At 52.4% G+C, this 17,541-nt stretch overlaps 3 protein-coding genes across 3 annotated transcripts in view; 1 reads left to right on the top strand and 2 right to left on the bottom strand.

The window, feature by feature from the left end:
• Positions 1-1,068: 1,068 nt before the first annotated feature.
• dmtf1 (cyclin D binding myb-like transcription factor 1) lies at positions 1,069-4,364 on the top strand. The gene is made up of 14 exons (XM_068755072.1): positions 1,069-1,273; positions 1,328-1,407; positions 1,477-1,618; positions 1,732-1,966; positions 2,143-2,175; positions 2,245-2,354; positions 2,435-2,663; positions 2,802-2,953; positions 3,021-3,191; positions 3,275-3,357; positions 3,433-3,591; positions 3,672-3,881; positions 3,987-4,089; positions 4,234-4,364. The coding sequence occupies exons 1-14, from the start codon at positions 1,069-1,071 to the stop codon at positions 4,266-4,268; spliced, it is 1,947 nt and encodes a 648-aa protein (XP_068611173.1). The 3' UTR covers positions 4,269-4,364.
• A 663-nt stretch (positions 4,365-5,027) lies between these two features.
• On the bottom strand, positions 5,028-9,523 carry cpm (carboxypeptidase M). Its single transcript, XM_068755073.1, has 10 exons — positions 9,497-9,523; positions 8,408-8,596; positions 7,804-7,901; positions 7,458-7,630; positions 7,142-7,232; positions 6,910-7,009; positions 6,679-6,819; positions 6,279-6,431; positions 6,046-6,194; positions 5,028-5,264 (listed from the first exon to the last, which is right to left on the bottom strand). The coding sequence occupies exons 2-10, from the start codon at positions 8,577-8,579 to the stop codon at positions 5,040-5,042; spliced, it is 1,302 nt and encodes a 433-aa protein (XP_068611174.1). The 5' UTR covers positions 8,580-8,596; positions 9,497-9,523; the 3' UTR covers positions 5,028-5,039.
• A 2,693-nt stretch (positions 9,524-12,216) lies between these two features.
• The window catches only part of LOC137911111 (thyrotropin-releasing hormone-degrading ectoenzyme-like), an 11,098-nt gene continuing 5,773 nt past the window's right edge, over positions 12,217-17,541 (bottom strand). The window contains exons 6-20 of the mRNA XM_068755530.1: positions 17,402-17,515; positions 16,411-16,548; positions 16,037-16,102; positions 15,740-15,805; positions 15,465-15,640; positions 15,106-15,194; positions 14,902-15,035; positions 14,695-14,750; positions 14,398-14,545; positions 14,207-14,304; positions 13,950-14,057; positions 13,044-13,211; positions 12,690-12,830; positions 12,532-12,613; positions 12,217-12,360 (exon numbers count right to left, since the gene is read on the bottom strand). Coding sequence (XP_068611631.1) covers positions 12,217-12,360; positions 12,532-12,613; positions 12,690-12,830; positions 13,044-13,211; positions 13,950-14,057; positions 14,207-14,304; positions 14,398-14,545; positions 14,695-14,750; positions 14,902-15,035; positions 15,106-15,194; positions 15,465-15,640; positions 15,740-15,805; positions 16,037-16,102; positions 16,411-16,548; positions 17,402-17,515 — 1,728 coding nt within the window. The remainder of the gene's footprint in view (positions 12,361-12,531; positions 12,614-12,689; positions 12,831-13,043; positions 13,212-13,949; positions 14,058-14,206; positions 14,305-14,397; positions 14,546-14,694; positions 14,751-14,901; positions 15,036-15,105; positions 15,195-15,464; positions 15,641-15,739; positions 15,806-16,036; positions 16,103-16,410; positions 16,549-17,401; positions 17,516-17,541) is intronic.

The following is a 17,541-nucleotide window of genomic DNA, read 5'->3' as shown; positions in this document are numbered from 1 at the left end:
TTATGTTTAGCTTGTATTTAAAGCTAACACCGATTCAAAAGAACCGAACCTACTCGTTGGATAAAATACAAGAGGAAATCAAACGAACCCCCTTCACTGCTCACCTTCGGAACTGGCAACCCGCCGGCCCTCGGACGGCCGAGCCTCCATCCTGGCACTTTCCTTCATCCTGGTAACTCGCAAGTCCCCGGACCAAAAACAGGAAGTAAGTAACCGAATCACAACTAAAACCCACTTTCTGTTTGGTAGCCGGAGCCGGAGCCGCTAGCCGGACGCACGACGTGCCGAAAGCCACGAACAAAGAGCCGAAACGCCGTCAAACCGAACGGACGCCGGAAGCTTCAGCTTGTTAACATGGCGCCGGAGATTTCTCCTCTTCATTGGGTCGTGTTGCGAACGGTTAGCTCCAGCATCAGCGGGGCGCCGTCTATCTCCTGAGAACCGCATTAAACCTGGTGTGTGTTTAACCCAACATGTTGCTCGTTATTTCTGCAGTTCTACCGCCTTAAGCCGCTCAGTCTTAGATCTACGTCAGGGATGCTAATAGCGATGCATGAGACCCCCCCCACACCAGACCCCATTTAAAAATGGACTGATTCTAGGTAGACGGGAGAAATGTGAAAACAATTAAAGGACTACGAGTTTATACAATTACTAGAAACTTTAAATGTGTTCCAGCCTGCAATTCGGCTTCCGCGCTGTCCAGCAAAAAGCAGCACATTTGACAAATTCGGGTCAATCTGCTGGCCCTGCTGGCCCACAGCGCCTCCTACTGGGACCCTCCAGGAATGAAATGGATCCCGTCTGTGAAGCTCCATCACAATCTGGTTATTGATGTGAAACAAACCAGTTGTAACGAAGGCTTCCTGATTGGCTGACCCTGGTCATGTGACTCCGCCCTTAGACTCTGGATCACATTGGTCTCATTATTATTCTGATAGTTATTCTAGAGAAATAACAGACTGACGGGTGAATCTGCAGAACGGATCTAGAACAAGACCTGGATCCGGATCAGATGTTCTGGACCCGATGACGTCATCGGGTGTTTTCTCCACCAGCAGAAACAGGATGAGTTTGGCTGCGGAGGAGGACAAAGACTCGGTGATAGAAAGCATCAAGTCCGTGACGCTGACCCAGGACGAGGACGGGAGCCTCGTGCTGCACTGCTCCCCCAAAGTCGAGGACTCGGAGCCCCTTCAGAAGAAGCCACGCCTCTCTGCCGACCAACCGGAAGACTCGGCCCCGCCCCAGAGTGAGACTCCTTTCACGTGGCGTGATGAAAGCGAGGAGGTTTAGCTGAGATTAACAACTTCCTGTTTCCACTCAGTTTCAAAGCGCGACGAAGGCCTCGAGGTGACGATCACGGCCGGCGGCGACCTCTCCGAGGGGGGGGTCGCTCAGATTCAGGTATGCCGCTCTTCCGTTCCAAGCAGAAAAGGACGCGAGCAGAGCTCAGACGAATCGTTCCGTGTGCAGATCCTGCAGGAGGACGAGGCGGAGGACGGGGCAGAGGACGGGGCGGAGGACCCCCCCTCGCCCGGCCAGAAGACACAGGTGTCCCCCGTCAGTCAGGCCTGGTTCACCACCAAAGAAGACAAAGACACGCTGGCTCACAAAGGTTGAATGAAATCAGCTCCACAGCAGCAGGGGGCGCTAGTCTGCACGCAGGAGACGGCATGTTCTCTGGCTGAATGACCTCCAGTAACCTCTGGCAACCCGTCTCTTCCCCAGGTCACAGGTGGAAGCAGGGCATGTGGTCTAAAGAGGAGATCGATCTTCTGATCAGCAACATTGATCGCTACGTGAAGGGGCGTGGCCTCGACGACCCGGCGGAGGTCATCTTTGAGATGTCTAAAGAGGAGAGGAAGGACTTCTACCGCTCGGTGGCGTTGGGCCTGAACCGCCCGCTGTTCGCCGTCTACAGGCGGGTGCTGCGGATGTACGACAACCGGAACCACGTCGGCAAGTGAGTTCAGGAAAGGTCGCGTGGAACCGAAGCGTGGAACCAAAGCTTGGAACCGAAGCATGGAACTGAAGCATGGAACCGAAGCGTGGAACTGAAGCGTGGAACCCGGGCGCTGGTTCCACGCTTCGGTTCCACGCTTCGGCTCCACGCTTTAAACGGCGTCTGCTTCGTCCCAGGTACGCGCCGGAGGAGATCGACAGGCTGAAAGCGTGAGTAGAAAAAAACGTCCGTCTCGCAGTTCGAAACGGTCCGACTCAAATCGTCCGGCTCGTTTCCAGGCTGAGGCAGAAACACGGCAACGACTGGGCGACGATCGGCGCCGCTCTGGGTCGCAGCGCCTCCTCCGTGAAGGACCGCTGCCGGCTGATGAAGGACACCTGCAACACGGGTTAGCCTGACAGACGACACTCAGGGCAGCAGCTGGAACCCGTGGAGCCCGGAAACGATCCCGTCGGTTTGTGCTAACAGGTAAATGGAGCGAGGACGAAGAGCGGCGTCTGGCCGAGGTGGTGTACGAGATGGCGGGCGTCACGCCGGGGTCGGCGGTTACGGGAGGCGTTTCCTGGGCGACGGTCGCCGATCAGGTTCGCTCGCGCTCAGAGAAGCAGTGCCGGTCAAAGTGGTTGAACTACCTGAACTGGAAACACAGCGGAGGAACGGAGTGGATGAAGGAGGACGACCTCAACCTCATCCTCAGGTGCGTGTGTGTGCGTGTGTGTGCGCGCGTGCGTGTGTGTGTGTGTGCGCATGTGCGTGTGTGTGCGCGCGCGTGTGTGTGTGTGCGTGTGTGTGTGCGTGCGTGAGAACCACATCAACCTGTGCTCACGTGTTGCAGGATCTCTGAGCTGGAAGTGAAAGATGAGAATGAAATCAGGTGGGAGGAGCTAGCCGGTGGGTGGAGCAGCGTCAGGTCGCCTCAGTGGCTGCGATCTAAGTGGTGGAGCATCAAGAGACAAGTAGCCAATCACAAGGAGATCCCCTTCAGCGGTAAAGACGCGGCTCCTCGCCGACCCCGTCTTTGGGCCGTTATTAAATCGTCTTCGTGCCTCTTCAGTCCTCCTGAACGGGCTCCAGGAGCTGCTGGCCTCGCAGCCCTCGTCTGGACCAGGAAGTCCCGCCTCCTCCTCGGTGCAGATCCGGCTCACCCGATTTGAAGAGAGTGGCGGAAGCCCCGCCTCCACCTCGGTAGCCGCCCTGCAGATCCCGCTGCAGATCACGCACCTGGGTGAGCCTGGCTGGTGGGCGGGGCGACGCTCTACGCTGATGACGACGGCGTTTCCGTTCACGTCTGTCCCGTTTCTCTGGCAGCTTCAGACTCGCCCACGGCGGCCGGCGACGCCGAGACCATCACCCTGAACCCCGGCGCTCTGCAGACCTTCGAGATCCTGCCTGTGAGCTCAGATCGTTTCACAATGCTAACCCCCCCGTTAGCATTTAGCATCCTTGACCGTGGCGTTCCTCTCCAGTCCTTCCACCTGCAGCCCACCGGCACCCCGGGGACCTACTACATCCAGACCACGCCCCATCAGGGCCTCCCGCTCAGCTTAGCCAATAGCAGCACAGTTACCCTGACGACAGGCTCCTCCCCCTCGTCACACGAACACATCATCTTTCACAGCCTGTCGGTCAGTTCCCCGAAGCGTCTGCAGTCGGCCATGTTTGTTTGTTCAGCAGGTAACTCCTCCTCCTGCGTTCCCCTCCGCAGACGGACGCACTCTGCTCCGGTGACGGCGTCATCATCCAGACAGTCACTTCAGACTCCGCCTCCTCAGACCCGCTTGCCCAATCGCAGCTGGTTGTGGAGACGGAGGGGCGGAGCCAGGACAACCACCTCGAAGCCGCTCGTCTCCTGGAATGTTCGGGGAGCGTTGTCACAGAAACTCAGGAGCCAATGACAGATCAGTTCGGTGACAAAGTATGAACATGTGATGCTTTTAATTTGAAAAGCGCTGCATTCCAACCCTAACCCTTCTAATCAATTAGTTTGAATGATTGATTATTTCTGGTTCATCTCTGTCAGGAACTGAGTCCCCCGCCCGAGGCACCTGTGGTGCATTCTGGGATATCATCTGCTAGCGCCGTGCTAATTGCGTCTCCTCCCAACATCAGCAGCACGCTGACAGGTAAAACACAGCGACAGGTAACACTCGATTAAAGAGACGTTTATTGAACCGTAGTTCTTTTTACCTGTCTTCTTGTTGGTCCAGCCCCGCCCCCTGCAGGTGTGTCTGCTGACGCGGCCGTCTGATTTTACTTTGTGCCCTCAGATCCGATCTTGGAGAACCAGGAAGGATCGGACTGAGCTGCAGCCGCTTCCCGTCTTCTTCCTCTGCGCCCATCCCCCGGTGGAGACGGAGACGGAGACGAAGACGAAGAGGTTTTAAAGCCGACTGGTGGATGCATAAACTGTGAAGCCGAACCCGGATGAATGTGAACCGAGCTCGACAAACTGTTCCACACTTAGTCATATGATCATAATAAACTATTTTAACTCGCCGCCGACTCTTAAAGCTGATTGGCTGATCGGTGCTACGAGTACGGATGCTCCTATTGGTCAAATAGAAGATTAAAACCACCCATTAAGAGGTTTTTATGTAATTCTGTTCTTTAATTAGACGTAAAGAAAGTCGAGGTCAACAGTGCAGAGTGATGGAGAGAATGTGGAAAGGAGGTGAAGAACCGTGTGGAGGAAAGTAGCCAGCAGTACCAACAACACGATACCGGGTGGGGGCCCGTTGGGGGCCCGGCAGGGGCTTGATGGCAGCCAGTCACGTTTTGGCAAAGTAACAGCTTATTAGCATCTAGCAAATATTGGTAGAATAAATGCCAACCTCATTGGATACTAACCTGAAACATTCATTAAACCACAAAAGTATTAAAATACATTAAGTTATTAAATAAAAACAGAAAAGAAAACTGATCCCTTCTTACTTTCAGCCTCGTGACGCTGCTCAGAAAGTTCGGTTCGCTCGAGAAATCAGTGTGAAAGCAGAACCGAAACAAGTGATAAACGCAACAATGTCGCGGCTCAGAAGCCTCCAGAAACATTTCTCCCAGGTGGCGTCTGGCTGCGTCAGCCAATCAGAGACCATGCCGCCACGGCCAGGTAGAGCCCCATGCCGAGCCCCGCCCACGTGGGCCCGGCGCTGGCTCCACCGTTACCCAGACGCTCCCGGCCGCTGGCACTCTTCGTGTTTAGGAGTTGCAAACTGAAATGGTGTTTCATGGCCGAGTATTCATGACGAAGGTCAGGGATGTTCAGGGTCTCTGTCAAAACCTTGTGACCAGGATACGTCACCTGTCAATCACAGGTAAGAGGTCAGAGCGGCAGCCGGTGAGTGTCCAGCTAATCAGGTGTGTGTCTGCCACTAGGGGCCACTAGAGGTCGTGTGTTTCTACCACTAGGGGTCGTGTGTTTCTACCACTAGGGGCCGTGTGTTTTTACCACTAGGGGCCGTGCGTTTCTACCATTATTGGCCGTGCGTTTCTACCACTAGGGGTCACTAGAGGTCGTGTGTTTCTACCACTAGGGGTCGTGTGTTTCTACCACTAGGGGCCGTGTGTTTCTACCACTAGGGGCAGTGTGTTTCTACCACTAGGGGCAGTGTGTTTCTACCACTAGGGGTCACTAGGGGTCATGTGTTTCTACCACTAGGGGTCATGTGTTTCTACCACTAGGGGTCACTAGAGGTCGTGTGTTTCTACCACTAGGGGTCACTAGGGGCCGTGTGTTTCTACCACTGGGGCTCACTAGGGGCCGTGTGTTTCTACCACTAGGGTTCACTAGGGGTCCTGTGTTTCTACCACTAGGGGCCGTGTGTTTTTACCACTAGGGGCCGTGCGTTTCTACCACTAGGGGTCACTAGAGGTCGTGTGTTTCTACCACTAGGGGTCGTGTGTTTCTACCACTAGGGGCCGTGTGTTTCTACCACTAGGGGTCGTGTGTTTCTACCACTAGGGGTCACTAGAGGTCATGTGTTTCTACCACCAGGGGTCGTGTGTTTCTACCACTAGGGGTCACTAGAGGTCGTGTGTTTCTACCACTAGGGGTCACTAGGGGCCGTGTGTTTGTTGTTTACTGTGAAGTTGTAGCTTCCAGGCAGCAGCAGTCTGTAGTATTCTCCATGCTGGTTGGACTTGAATGGGTACGGATTATGACGACCTTCGACCTCCACCACTGCGTCGGCAACCGGAGCTCCAGAGGCATTGAACACGAGACCTTTGACCCCTGGACACACAAACAGAGATGGTATTCGCGTTGCCCCCGGTCCAGTCTTCTGTTGCCCCCCAGAGGCGACGGAGCGGTACTGACCCAGGTGGGTCTGCTCGATGTAGGCCAGCAGGGCCCTCTTGTTGTCCTCCCACAGGTGAGGAAGGTCCTCAACCGGAGGAAACTTGCAGCAGGAAACCTCCAGGGTCACCTCCAGGCACTGAGCCCACACGTAGTTGTAGTCCTCCATCCCACCTGAGGACACAGGCCCGGGCCACGCCCGAGTGTCAGTCGGCTGACGGCGTTTCCTAGGGAACCAGCCTTCCTTCGACTGGAGAAGGCGCCCGCCCTCATTCCAGCCGGAACCACGAGATCAACGCTGACCTGGGTTCGCCGTTCCCCCCGACCGGCTCATCCGGACTTTCCTGCCGCCGAGGGTTCGGCTCCGGAATCTCCTTTAAACGATCGCCTGGCCCGATTGGATCAACGAGAACACACTGACCTTTCAACGCGTACCAAGAGTGGCCGTTGGTGACGCCCCCCGGGAAGCTGCTGCACTCCGACGCCAGGTGCATGGAGGCGTGGCTTTTGGAGTACACCGTCGCCAGGTGAAATAACACGTCGTTGTCAGGGGCTCTGCAGCCTGAAACACACACGTTTCAGTTTCACGTTCCGTTAGCCAAGGCAGCAGGCGTGTGTGCGTGCGTGTGCGTGTGTGTGTGCGTGCGTGGACCTCCGTTGTCATAGGGATAACTGGCCACCAGGGCTCCTCCGTGAAGGTTAGCAGAGAGAACAAATGTCTCAGTCTTCAACCAACTAATCACAGCAGCGACCTGAAATCACATGACAGCATTTTACTTCCGGGTCGCTAATCCTTTTGTTTTGAAGTTATCCAACGCACACGCACACGCACACACACACACACACACACGCACACGCACGCACGCGCACGCACGCACACACACCTCCGCCGCCGCCGCCCACTTGTCCTCCCCTGGCTCTTTTTCGAACAGGTCGGAGAAGTTCCTGTTCAGGTCGACCTCTTTAGCGTTGTACCTGGAACAAACACGCCGTTACTGGATCGCCGGAACCCGAGTCACTCCTGGGTCCAACCCGACCAGCAGGGCGTCGGGGTCAGAGGTCAGATCAGCCGGCGCCACAGAACAAAGACCGCGGCTCATTTTACCCGAAAGAACCACACACACACACACACACAATGTAACACAGCCTAAATACAACCAACCCACGTCCGCCGGTTGTTGCCGCGGCGATCAACGCTACCTGCCCTGTACTCCCCAGCAGTCGTCGCTGGCATTGTCGAAGCCATCGGGGTTCATGGTGGGCATGATGTGGACTCGGGTGCTGTCCAGGATCTTCATGGCCTGCGCGTCGTTACCACGGTAACCACGGAGCAGGTGCTGGATGAGCTGCAGCATCAGCACCCGGCCGAGGACCTGCGGGACAACTTGAGAGTCTCAGGGGACGAGACGGTGTGTCCATATAAGGACACACAACAACACCTGAAGACGCACAAGAACCTCCAGGAGGACACGCCCCCAGGACCTCCCAGCTAAACACCTATGTGGCGTGTGTGCGTGTGTGTGTGTGTGTGTGTGCGTGCGCTCACCTCGTTTCCATGCATGTTAGCTACATATTTGAACTCTGGGATGCCGACGGTGTGACAATCGGGAACACGACCCAGAGCCAGAACCCACAACTCTTGGCCTGAGTCGGAAACAAACAAACAAACAAACAACTGAACAGCGGAAGGAAGATCTACGACTAAACGCCGACAAAGGGATTCACAGATTAGCTCTGTGTGTGCGTGTGTGTGAGATTAGCCAGATTAATTGGTTTTACAAACACAGGATATGGTGTTATCACCCAAAGTGCACTGGACTCTGCACGGCAGGGGCATCCTCATCCCTGAGCCAAACTTGTCTAACGCAGAGTTTTACATGATCAAAATAAATAAAACAAAAAACCCGTCTGCAGATGAATCTTCCTGCCCGGCTCACCTGACAGTGAGACAGTGAGACGGGTGAGACGGTGAGACGGTGAGACAGGTGAGACGGGTGAGACGAGTGAGACGGTGAGACAGGTGAGACGGGTGAGACGGGTGAGACGGGTGAGACCGTGAGACCGTGAGACAGTGAGACAGTGTGACGGGTGAGACGGTGAGACGGTGAGACGGGTGAGACTGTGAGACGGTGAGACAGGTGTGCCGTTACCTTTGACAGACTGGCCGATGCTGTACAGGTGTGTGATGTTCTGGTAGGAGTCGTTGAAATAGTGGAGGAGGGCCGCAATCTCACGGTTGTCGTGGTAGCGAAAGTCCAACGGCAAGGAGGAGGTGAGGAGGAGGAGGAGGGAGGAGAGGAGGAGGAGGAGGAGTGGTGACATCACTGCAGCGCTACCTGCTGGAGGGAATCAAACTGGCTTCAAACACCTTGAATGCTGCGACGCGTTTCACAAGGAAGTCACGGGGTAGGAAAGGTGGAGGGAGCTATACAGGAAGTGCTGAAGCTAAAACTACAGATGCTAATGCTAGCAGTGACACGGCGTGACGCCATGGCACACTCTGATGAATAGTGTCCTGGAGAAGGGCGGCGACCGAGCTAAGTAGCGAGTCAGCTAACGCTGGATGGGCTCTGCAGCAGGACGGGTCCGGTAGCATTCCGTAGCTCGCGTTCCATTGATCCGCCTTCGTGCTGCGTCGATTAGTCATCAAAGGATCTATGAAGACACGACTGGGAACGTTTCCATCAAACCTCCATCTCAGGAAACGTTCCAGAACTTAAGACTTTAAAGATAGATACACAAGCTAACACAAGCTAACGTTAGCACTGTTTGAGGCTAAACACTTTTACACGTTAATGTTGTTTTACTCGTAGCTGGCATTAGCTAAGGCTAAGGCTAAAGGCTAAGAATTTTCCAATATAATAAATGCTACCGTACTGACAGCTAACATGAGCTAATATTAGCTGGCGAGCTGCAACAACACTAATAATCAAATCGATCATAAAGAAAATAAATCACAAATAAAACATTAAATGTTCGTATACAAGAACATTTATCCTGATTTAGATTCGTCTGTACTTTTAATTTAGTGAACGCGTTGGGGCCCGTGACTCGGCACAACTTCCTTCTCGCTGCGCACCTGGAGATAACCGGAAGTTACGGACCCGTTAACGAGCTGGCGGACGCCGTAGAAACGTAAACACAGAACCGCTCGAGGCATTAAGGGAAGCTTCCGGCAGCGTGAGGCCGATTATTGATCCGGTATCAGAGCCTACCGGCCCGGTCGGTCGGAGACTCACCTGTCGGCTCGCCGGTAAAGCTGCGGGGCTGCGGCTCCTCATCCGGTTCAGACGCTCAATGAATGTTAGATATTCTCCAGCGGGTGTCCCCGACGAGCTCCGGGAGGGGCGGAGTCAGGAGTCAGTGCGCGTGTTGGGCGGGAACTGAGCCAACAGGTCGATGAAAGAACAGGAGATGATTCACCAGGTGAGGGCTGAGAAGGTGTTTGTTCCGTGAGCAGCCTGGAAACAGCCCGGAAACAGCCTGAAAACAGCCTGGAAACAGCCCGGAAACAGTCCGGAAACAGCCCGGAAACAGCCCGGAAACATCCCGGAAACAGTCCGGAAACAGCCTGGAAACAGTCCGGAGTCTCATCAAAACACAAAGCATGGTGGTGGGGGGGGGCTTAATGAGTGACCCAGTCTCTTCAAGGACCCTCCAGGACCCCTCCCCAGGACCCTGGAGGGTCCTTGAAGAGACTGGGGGGTCCTGGATGGTCCTGGATGGTCCTGTTGCAGCATCGCTGTGGCGCTTCCTCGCCAGGTGTGGTTTTCACCTGGTCCGTTTTAAATCTGGAGGGGCTATGGAGGCTGATCACTTCATGGTGGGGGGGCAGGAGGGAGCGTTCAGGAGTTAGTGAAACAGCACGCCACGCCCCCCACCTGGCAGTGCTTTACACCTCACCTGCGACGCTGGTTCACCTGAAACACGGATCCCCTCGCCTCAGGGCGGCCCGTGATGAGGTCGGGTTTCAGCTCAGGATCCCGGCGTCATGGCAACGCTCGCCTCCGGAGGCAGGCAGGAAGTTAATCTGTGGGCGATAATCCTGAGGCGCAGAGCTTTGGAAGAAACCTGAAATCCAGACTGTCGTATTTCCATAATCCGCTTCCCATCCTGACACACAGCGCCGACGTGCTCGGCGGCCTTCCCATCATGCACCTGGCCTCCGACACGTTAAATCAAATGATGCTCCCTCAGCAAAATGGCAGGTGGCGGATTATTAATCATCTTAAAGATCAATAAAGAGAAGATTTGCTGAGTCGACCACAACGGAACACGTCACCTTCCTCACGGAGGAGACGCGCTTCCTGGATCTCCAGTCATTTCCTCCTCGGATTATTTAAATCCTGTTTGACACTTCCTCTAATTCCAGCTTCAAACAGGATCCAGAATTAGATTTGAACATCTTCAGAGTTTAACTTCAAAGAATCCAATTCCATCCTGTCAAAAAGTTGGCGATGCAGAGTGGTGGCTTCACTTCCTGCTTCGCTTCCTGACCTCTTTCAATGACAGAGGGATGAACGGATGATGGGTTATCGATAGGAGGAGGGGAGAGGCTGGAAGTAGGCCACACATCTGTTCATTCTCCTCCATCTACCATCTGGAAATGTGACTTTTAATGGAAATGGGGAGGAAGACGAGGAGGAAGGCCGTCTGGGAAAAAGAGGACAAGCTGCAGGAGGACCTTCAAGCATCCATCAGGCCTGGTTGCTGACTTTTACACACATTTGTTTATTAGAATGTATTTTTACAGTCATTTTTCTGACATTATTTTTTTACAGAGTTTCAAAATGAAAACCTAATTATCTTTTAAACATAGTCAGTCATCCTCCACTAGATCTTCATCAGTCCTGATCATAAATGTAATTATAGGAACATCGCCACCCTCATCTTCCTCATCTTCATCACACACACACACCACTGGACACACAGTGTAGAGAAGCAGACGGGCCCGTTCTGGCTCATTAAACTGGATCTAAGCGGGGAACAGGAGGGTCACCACCAGGATCAGGACTTCCTGAGGTCCAACCAGTCCACTAAGACCCACTTGACTGTGGCCCTTTCTAAAGTCCTTTAAAGTCCACGTTCCAGTCCAGAAACGTCATCCGTTTGTAAAATCCATCCCATTGTTGGACCCTGAGGATCCGCGGATCTAGCGGCTTGATCCAGCTGATCAATCTCCACGTTAAACCAAAACAATCATCAATAATCAATAATCAATTCAAATCAGCAAATCAAGATGCCTGACAGGCTTTGATGTCATAAGTCCGTCACTTAGTGGATCCGATCTGCTTTAGGTCCGCTGTGGGTCCTTTAAGGACTCTCATTTAAAGAGTCACATCATCTGCATACAACAATACTCAGACACAGGAAGAGGGCTGACTGAACGCTGACCAGCGATTGGCTAAAGGAGACGTCTTCCTGCTGATGTCATCCATAGTTGTGCTGCGTGAAACCACACGGTCTGTCAGGTTTTCATTCAGGTACACCTTTAAATCTGCACGGTTACCGTCAGTCAGTCAGGTCGTCATAGCAACTCAGTTTGACAGAAGATACTGTCGAGTCGTACGAGGTACTAAAGTACATAGAAGTAGAAGTGTTGTTTACTACTCTTTTCCTAGCAAAAATGATAGCTAGCTAACTCAAATGTTACTTTTTTCACGTCATCCATTAAAATAATTGATCAGAAGTCCATCCATCCGTCCTCTTGTAGACGATCTCGATCGTCTTGTCTACAGCCTTTCACCCTCCTTGCGGGTCAAGGAGGGTGAAAGGGTTGTTGGGGTATATCCCAGCTGACTACGGGCGAGCGGCGGGGTACACCCGCTACGTGTCGCCAGCACATTGAAAGGATCAGAAATAAAAAGTATAAAATCCTATTTGCTAAAAAGCTAAACCAGTGAAGCCAGTCTCTTTTATTCTGTCTCATAGATAGCATGTGTTAGCGTTAGCCGTAGCTTTACTGGCTTGGAGGTTTACGGAGCCACTGGAAGAACTGGCGCCGGTGGAGGCGGTGCCAACGCACGTTGCCCTCAACGATCTCCAGCGCCCGTGGCAACGCAGGCTCCGCCCCCAGGCCACTGGATTGGGTGAACTCCTTCAGCTGATACAAAAGACAAGAAGAAAGGGAGATAATGGCGGGAAAGGAGGAGGGTGGAAAAAGGAAGTAAAGAGACAGTCGGTAACAAATTCACAAGTTGCCCCGGGAGAAAGTGGGAAGCGGGTTTTCATTATGTCTTTTCCCCCATAAGCGGGGCGGGGCTAAATTGTCTACCTCGGCGAGTTCCCCCTCGGTGGTCAGGAACTCGGTGACGCCGCCGATCAGCCTCGAGTTCATGAAGAGGGCTTCGCCGTAACTGAGGAGAGAGAGAGAAACAGTTCGGGTCTGCCGCTAGCCTTCGGGCCCCGCCCCCTCCCGACCACCCGACTCACCGGGCGTTCAGGACGTCCCACTTTTCTCTGAAGTATTTCCAGGCCAGGTTTCGACCCTGAGGGTTTCTGCTCACGTGGATGATGACGTCGATGACGTCTTGCTCCGGGACCAGGTCAGAGGTCAGAGACAGGTTCAGTAACCTGGGAGACAAAGGGACGGTGCCGAGCTCAGTAACCATGGTGACAGATGCATCGTAAAGCGCTGCTCATACTAATGGTATATTATTACTGCAGAAAATATTTCTGCATGCTAATGCTATTTAACAACGCTAACATTTGTTGTAACTCTTCAGCATTAAACGTTAGCATTAAGAGCGCACACACCTACACACACACACACACACACACACACACCTGTTGAGCAGGAAGGCATTGTCGGAGCACGTCAGCGCCTCCAGCAGGATCTTCTTCTCGGACACGGCGCTGGACGAGTGGAACTTCATCCAGATGAACTCCCAGACGTCCTCGTCCATCAGGCTGACCCCGGTGCAGTAAACGATGTCCCGGATGTTAGGAGGGATCCTACAGGCACGACACGCCCACCAGACGCTTAGGACACGCCCACCGGAACTCATATCCAACCGGAAGCTGTGCTGAGAATCCTTCACTTCTTCTGTGGTTACAAAACAACTTGAGCATCTTTATGGAAGCTCCCTGGAGTAGCTATCGATTATCTGATCATTACCGATCATGTATAATTCATCACAATAAATAATGAACGCCTTTAGCGGCGATGTCATTCCTGTGTTTATTTACTCGATGACATCATCAGGTGTCACTTTGATTGGGCTTCAAGAACAGGAGTTACTAAAAGTAACCAGCTGGTTACTGATCTGAATTATCAGTAAAGTGTGTGTGTGTGTGTGTGTGTGTGGGTGCTTGACCTAAATTGTCAGCGAACCAAAAATTAAAAACTCATCACAATAGTGTGAGCTCAGCTGGCAGCCAGAAGCTTCTACACAGAGCACCAGGTGTGTGTGTGTGTGTGCGTGTGCGTGTGTACGTGTGCGTGTGTGTACGTGTGCGATGCAGGGACGTTTACATCTACGACCTGGGGAATCATTTTAGCGATGCTCCACTTACAGCGAGCCCCAGCGCTCTGCTGACGTCCACATCGAGTCCTCCTAGTCGCCGGCGGGCCGGGCCGTTCATCAGAACCGGCACCGGCGCCGTTTAATCGCTCGCTGGAGTTCATAAAACAACTCCAATAATGTTTCCATGCATGTGTGTGTGTGTGTGTGTGTGTGTGTGCGTGCGCACCTGTTCTTGTTGCTGGAGATCCAGTCAGAGATGTAGGCGACCGCCTGGCGGTGGCACTGTTTGTTCCCAAAGCTACAAGCTAGCATGATTAGCTCTCTCTGTAGCTCCCTGGAGGAGGGGGGAGGAAAGTGGGAACAGGGAGTGAGTAGAGGATATTCATTCATTGTTTAGCCTCGCTAAGCGTGTGTACTCGTGTGTGTACTCGAGTGTGTACTCGTGTGTGTACTCGTGTGTGTACTTGTGTGTGTACAGCGTACTGTTTCTGGTAGGACGTTTGCAGGACGTTCTCTTCAGGACCGTTTGTCGGCCAGCCCATCTGATGGTACCGAGACGCAACCTGCTTCAACACATAGCTCTGTTCACACACACACACACGCACACACACACACGCAGCTGTCAGGGCTGGATGGAGCCGATCGATCGCCTGATCGATCGATCGGCTGCTTACGCTGAACAGCCGGTACTCGTCGGTCCGGTCCAGCAGCTTGTCCAGCTGGTACAGTGTGCGGCCGGCGGCGTGCCACGGCAGGAAAGACGCCTCCTCCGGGAGGTAGCCAATCAGCTGCAGGGGCAAGCCTTGTGGGAGGTACCCAGCCCTGAGGGAGGGGTGTATAAGTTATTGATTTGTGATCAGGTTCATTCCAACAACTTCTGGATCAAAGGAAAGATTAAAGTCTCTTCTTTCATCAGAAACAAAATCCGTCATCCGTCACCGACTGTCAAATACATGGAGCTGAAAACTCACCTGGCCAGGTTGAAGGCATCATCGATTAGTCCCGCCCTGTTTCCGACAGAGATGATCTGAGAGAGAGACAAATGAGAAAAAGGCTTACTGCTTGATCCCACTGACAGGGCATGGCCATTGGTTGGGCGTGGCCACTGGGGGTCCTCCATGTTTGGCAGGAAATACATCAAACACAGTGCAGGAAGTCAGACAGGAAGTCAGACTTACTCGGTGGTTGGTGTGAAGCTGCTGAATCAGCAGTTTCCAGTTCTGGAGGTCATAGTTCACCCGGAAGTAGCCCGTCTGATTGATGTTGCCTAGCAACCAGTTGGTGTCATCCATCTGACCAATCCTGTGGGTTTCTGAGATGAAATAGAATAAAGGCGTTAGAACAGAGAGGCGTGGCAGACGATCCTTAACCCCCTTACCTACCCGTCCTGTTGTTGACCCAGATGAGGCTCCCCAATCCGATGGACGATCCGTTTCCCACGGCGACCATCAGCGGCACCTGCCACTGTAAACTACAGAGAGGGAGTTTTATTGGCTGGTTATTAGAGAGGCGGAGCGTCACCGTGACGACGACTCATGAAACAAGTTTATCAGGCGATGATGATGATGATGATGAAGAGTGATTCAGCAATGAAGAATACAAATGAGAAATCAATAATAGACAAATACGATCAATAATAATAATATTTTCTGTCAGAAAACGTCTTGTAAGACATCAAGAGGAAGGGGAGGATCCTTCCAGACACCCCCAAACCTACAAAAGAAATCCATCATAAACATACCTGTTGTTGTTCCCGACTTCCTGTCCGTACAGGAAGTGGTCCTGGCTGACTGTGATGTAATGAGCTGGGAGCTCTGATTGGCTCTTGCTGATAGTAACAACCGGGTAGCCCATTTGTAGAGTCCATCCGTCCATCATCCGTCCGACGTCGACGTCCCGCCCCTCTGAACGCATGGCCTGAACACCAGAGACGCGTCAAAGATAATCGGATCTCTAGTGAGGTCGTTATCTGTTATCAATAACTGCTCAAGATCAACCAATATTTGTGAGCCTCACCTGAGACAGTTTGCTCCACAGGTCGTATCTGGCGGCGTTGCCGTACATGTGACTCAGCAGGTAATCCTGGGGGAAAACAAAACAGGAAATGGAACAGTCTGCCGCTCTTAAACACACCGAGTGACAGGAAGTGACATCATTTGATGAAGCTAAGACGTCTGTTAGCTCAACAGTGTAGCTAAAGTTAGTTTAATGTAGAAACTGGATCCAGATCACGACACCAAAAAACGGGACAATCGGAACTTCCTGTCACCATGGATACAAACAGCTGATTGACAGCAGGATGAGCGAACGTACATTCAGTCCTTTCTGGAACAGAGACTTTCCCATTACGTTAGCCAGCATCCGGATCAGTGCTGCCCCCTGCAGAAAGACAGAGATGCGTTTAGCATTATAACCCAACAGCCACATGCTAACGGGACACAAATCAATTGCATTGGAAGAGCAGCGATCATAAGCAAAGGAAATCAATCACATAAATGTAGCAAGCTAACGTGTTAGCTGTGCCACATGAAAAGTGCACCGTAAATCAAGAGTCCATGTTCCAATTAGCCAGCCGATGTGGTTTATGTACTAGCTAGCATGTTAGCCTACATGCTAGTTCTGTTTTCATGCGGTGACCAGGTTATTGGAATTTCCCTCTAGGATTAATAAAGTATTCTGATTCTTACTTTTTTGTAGGCAATCCAGTCAAAGACTCTGTCAATGTCTGTTGCCTGCTCCACTTCCTGAGAGATGGGGTGGGAGGAGCTTAGGCCATCCAATAGCATCACCTCATGGAGGACATCGGTCAGGAAACGCTGCTTCTCCTGGAAATGCAAACGTTCGTCTTTCTCACGCAGGAAAAGTTTTTTACAATTAGTTAGGTTAGCTTAGATTTGTTTATAATAAATTCCCATCTCGTGAAATAAAGTAGATTTTAATGAACAGAAGAAAGATGCTTCTGGGATAAGGCTACTTCCTGGGAGGCGTGGTTGGTGTCAGTTTTCATTCTTAGTTTGAACCTGAACCCACAGAAAGGAATAAATCTGTGATACAAGGAATGTTTCTAACATGCCTGAAGCTAAATGCTAATGAAGCTATCTAATATGTTGAGACAGTGATGGGGGGGGGGGGGGGGGGTGGCGCACATCCATCTGGTTCATACAGAGCAGATGGAATGGCTAACGGGCTAACAGGCTAACGCCCCAACAACAGGAGGGAGGGAGGTGGCTACATTCAGGAACAGCTGCTCAACTTCAAAGCCGGCTCCCCCCATCCTTCGCCTCCATGTTGCTCCCTCTCCCCCTCCTCCCCTTCCTGTTTATTGTCCTCCTGGTTGTTTTTCCTCCTTACTCCTGCTGTGTTGTTGTTGTTGTTGTTTTTCTGACTAACAAACAACTTCTTAAATATTAACCTGCATTGCAGATAAACTCCATCTTTGTCGTTCTCCTCTTTGCATTGTTTCTATCAGAGAACTCTGCAGGAATGGATTTAAGGGATTTAGTCGCTCTTGAACAGATGGCACGCGTGTGAAGATGAGGAGGAAGAGGAGCAGAGGATGAAGGAGGACGAGAGCTCCCAAGGAGGACCTCCTCTTCTTCACGAGGCTGGGAATGTTGTCCGGTTACTGCTGGTTGATAAATCAGCTGATGATGTTTATGTTTACACACGTTTACTCACCATGTTCCATTTTGGGAACAGGAAGTCGGTTCCGACGTACTCGAAGAAATGAGCGAAGCCTTCCTTTAACCAGACGTCCTCCCACCACACTGGCGTCACCAGGTCCCCAAACCACTGGAGGACAAGTACACACACACACA

Source organism: Brachionichthys hirsutus, chromosome 22, assembly GCF_040956055.1.
Source record: "Brachionichthys hirsutus isolate HB-005 chromosome 22, CSIRO-AGI_Bhir_v1, whole genome shotgun sequence".
Classification (NCBI taxonomy): domain Eukaryota; kingdom Metazoa; phylum Chordata; class Actinopteri; order Lophiiformes; family Brachionichthyidae; genus Brachionichthys; species Brachionichthys hirsutus.
This window is presented reverse-complemented; position numbering and strand designations above follow the sequence as displayed.

What these genes read in the sequence shown, in the direction of transcription:
- dmtf1 (XM_068755072.1), top strand. Translation starts at nt 1,069, where the DNA reads ATGAGTTTGGCTGCGGAGGAGGACAAAGACTCGGTGATAGAAAGCATC. An exon ending in GAAGGACACCTGCAACACGG is followed by an intron (nt 2,355 to 2,434) that starts GTTAGCCTGACA and finishes TTGTGCTAACAG; the next exon opens with GTAAATGGAGCGAGGACGAA. An exon ending in CAAGGAGATCCCCTTCAGCG is followed by an intron (nt 2,954 to 3,020) that starts GTAAAGACGCGG and finishes GTGCCTCTTCAG; the next exon opens with TCCTCCTGAACGGGCTCCAG.
- cpm (XM_068755073.1), bottom strand. Translation starts at nt 8,579, where the DNA reads ATGTCACCACTCCTCCTCCTCCTCCTCTCCTCCCTCCTCCTCCTCCTC. An exon ending in TTATCCCTATGACAACGGAG is followed by an intron (nt 6,820 to 6,909) that starts GTCCACGCACGC and finishes TGTGTGTTTCAG; the next exon opens with GCTGCAGAGCCCCTGACAAC. An exon ending in CATCGAGCAGACCCACCTGG is followed by an intron (nt 6,195 to 6,278) that starts GTCAGTACCGCT and finishes TTGTGTGTCCAG; the next exon opens with GGGTCAAAGGTCTCGTGTTC.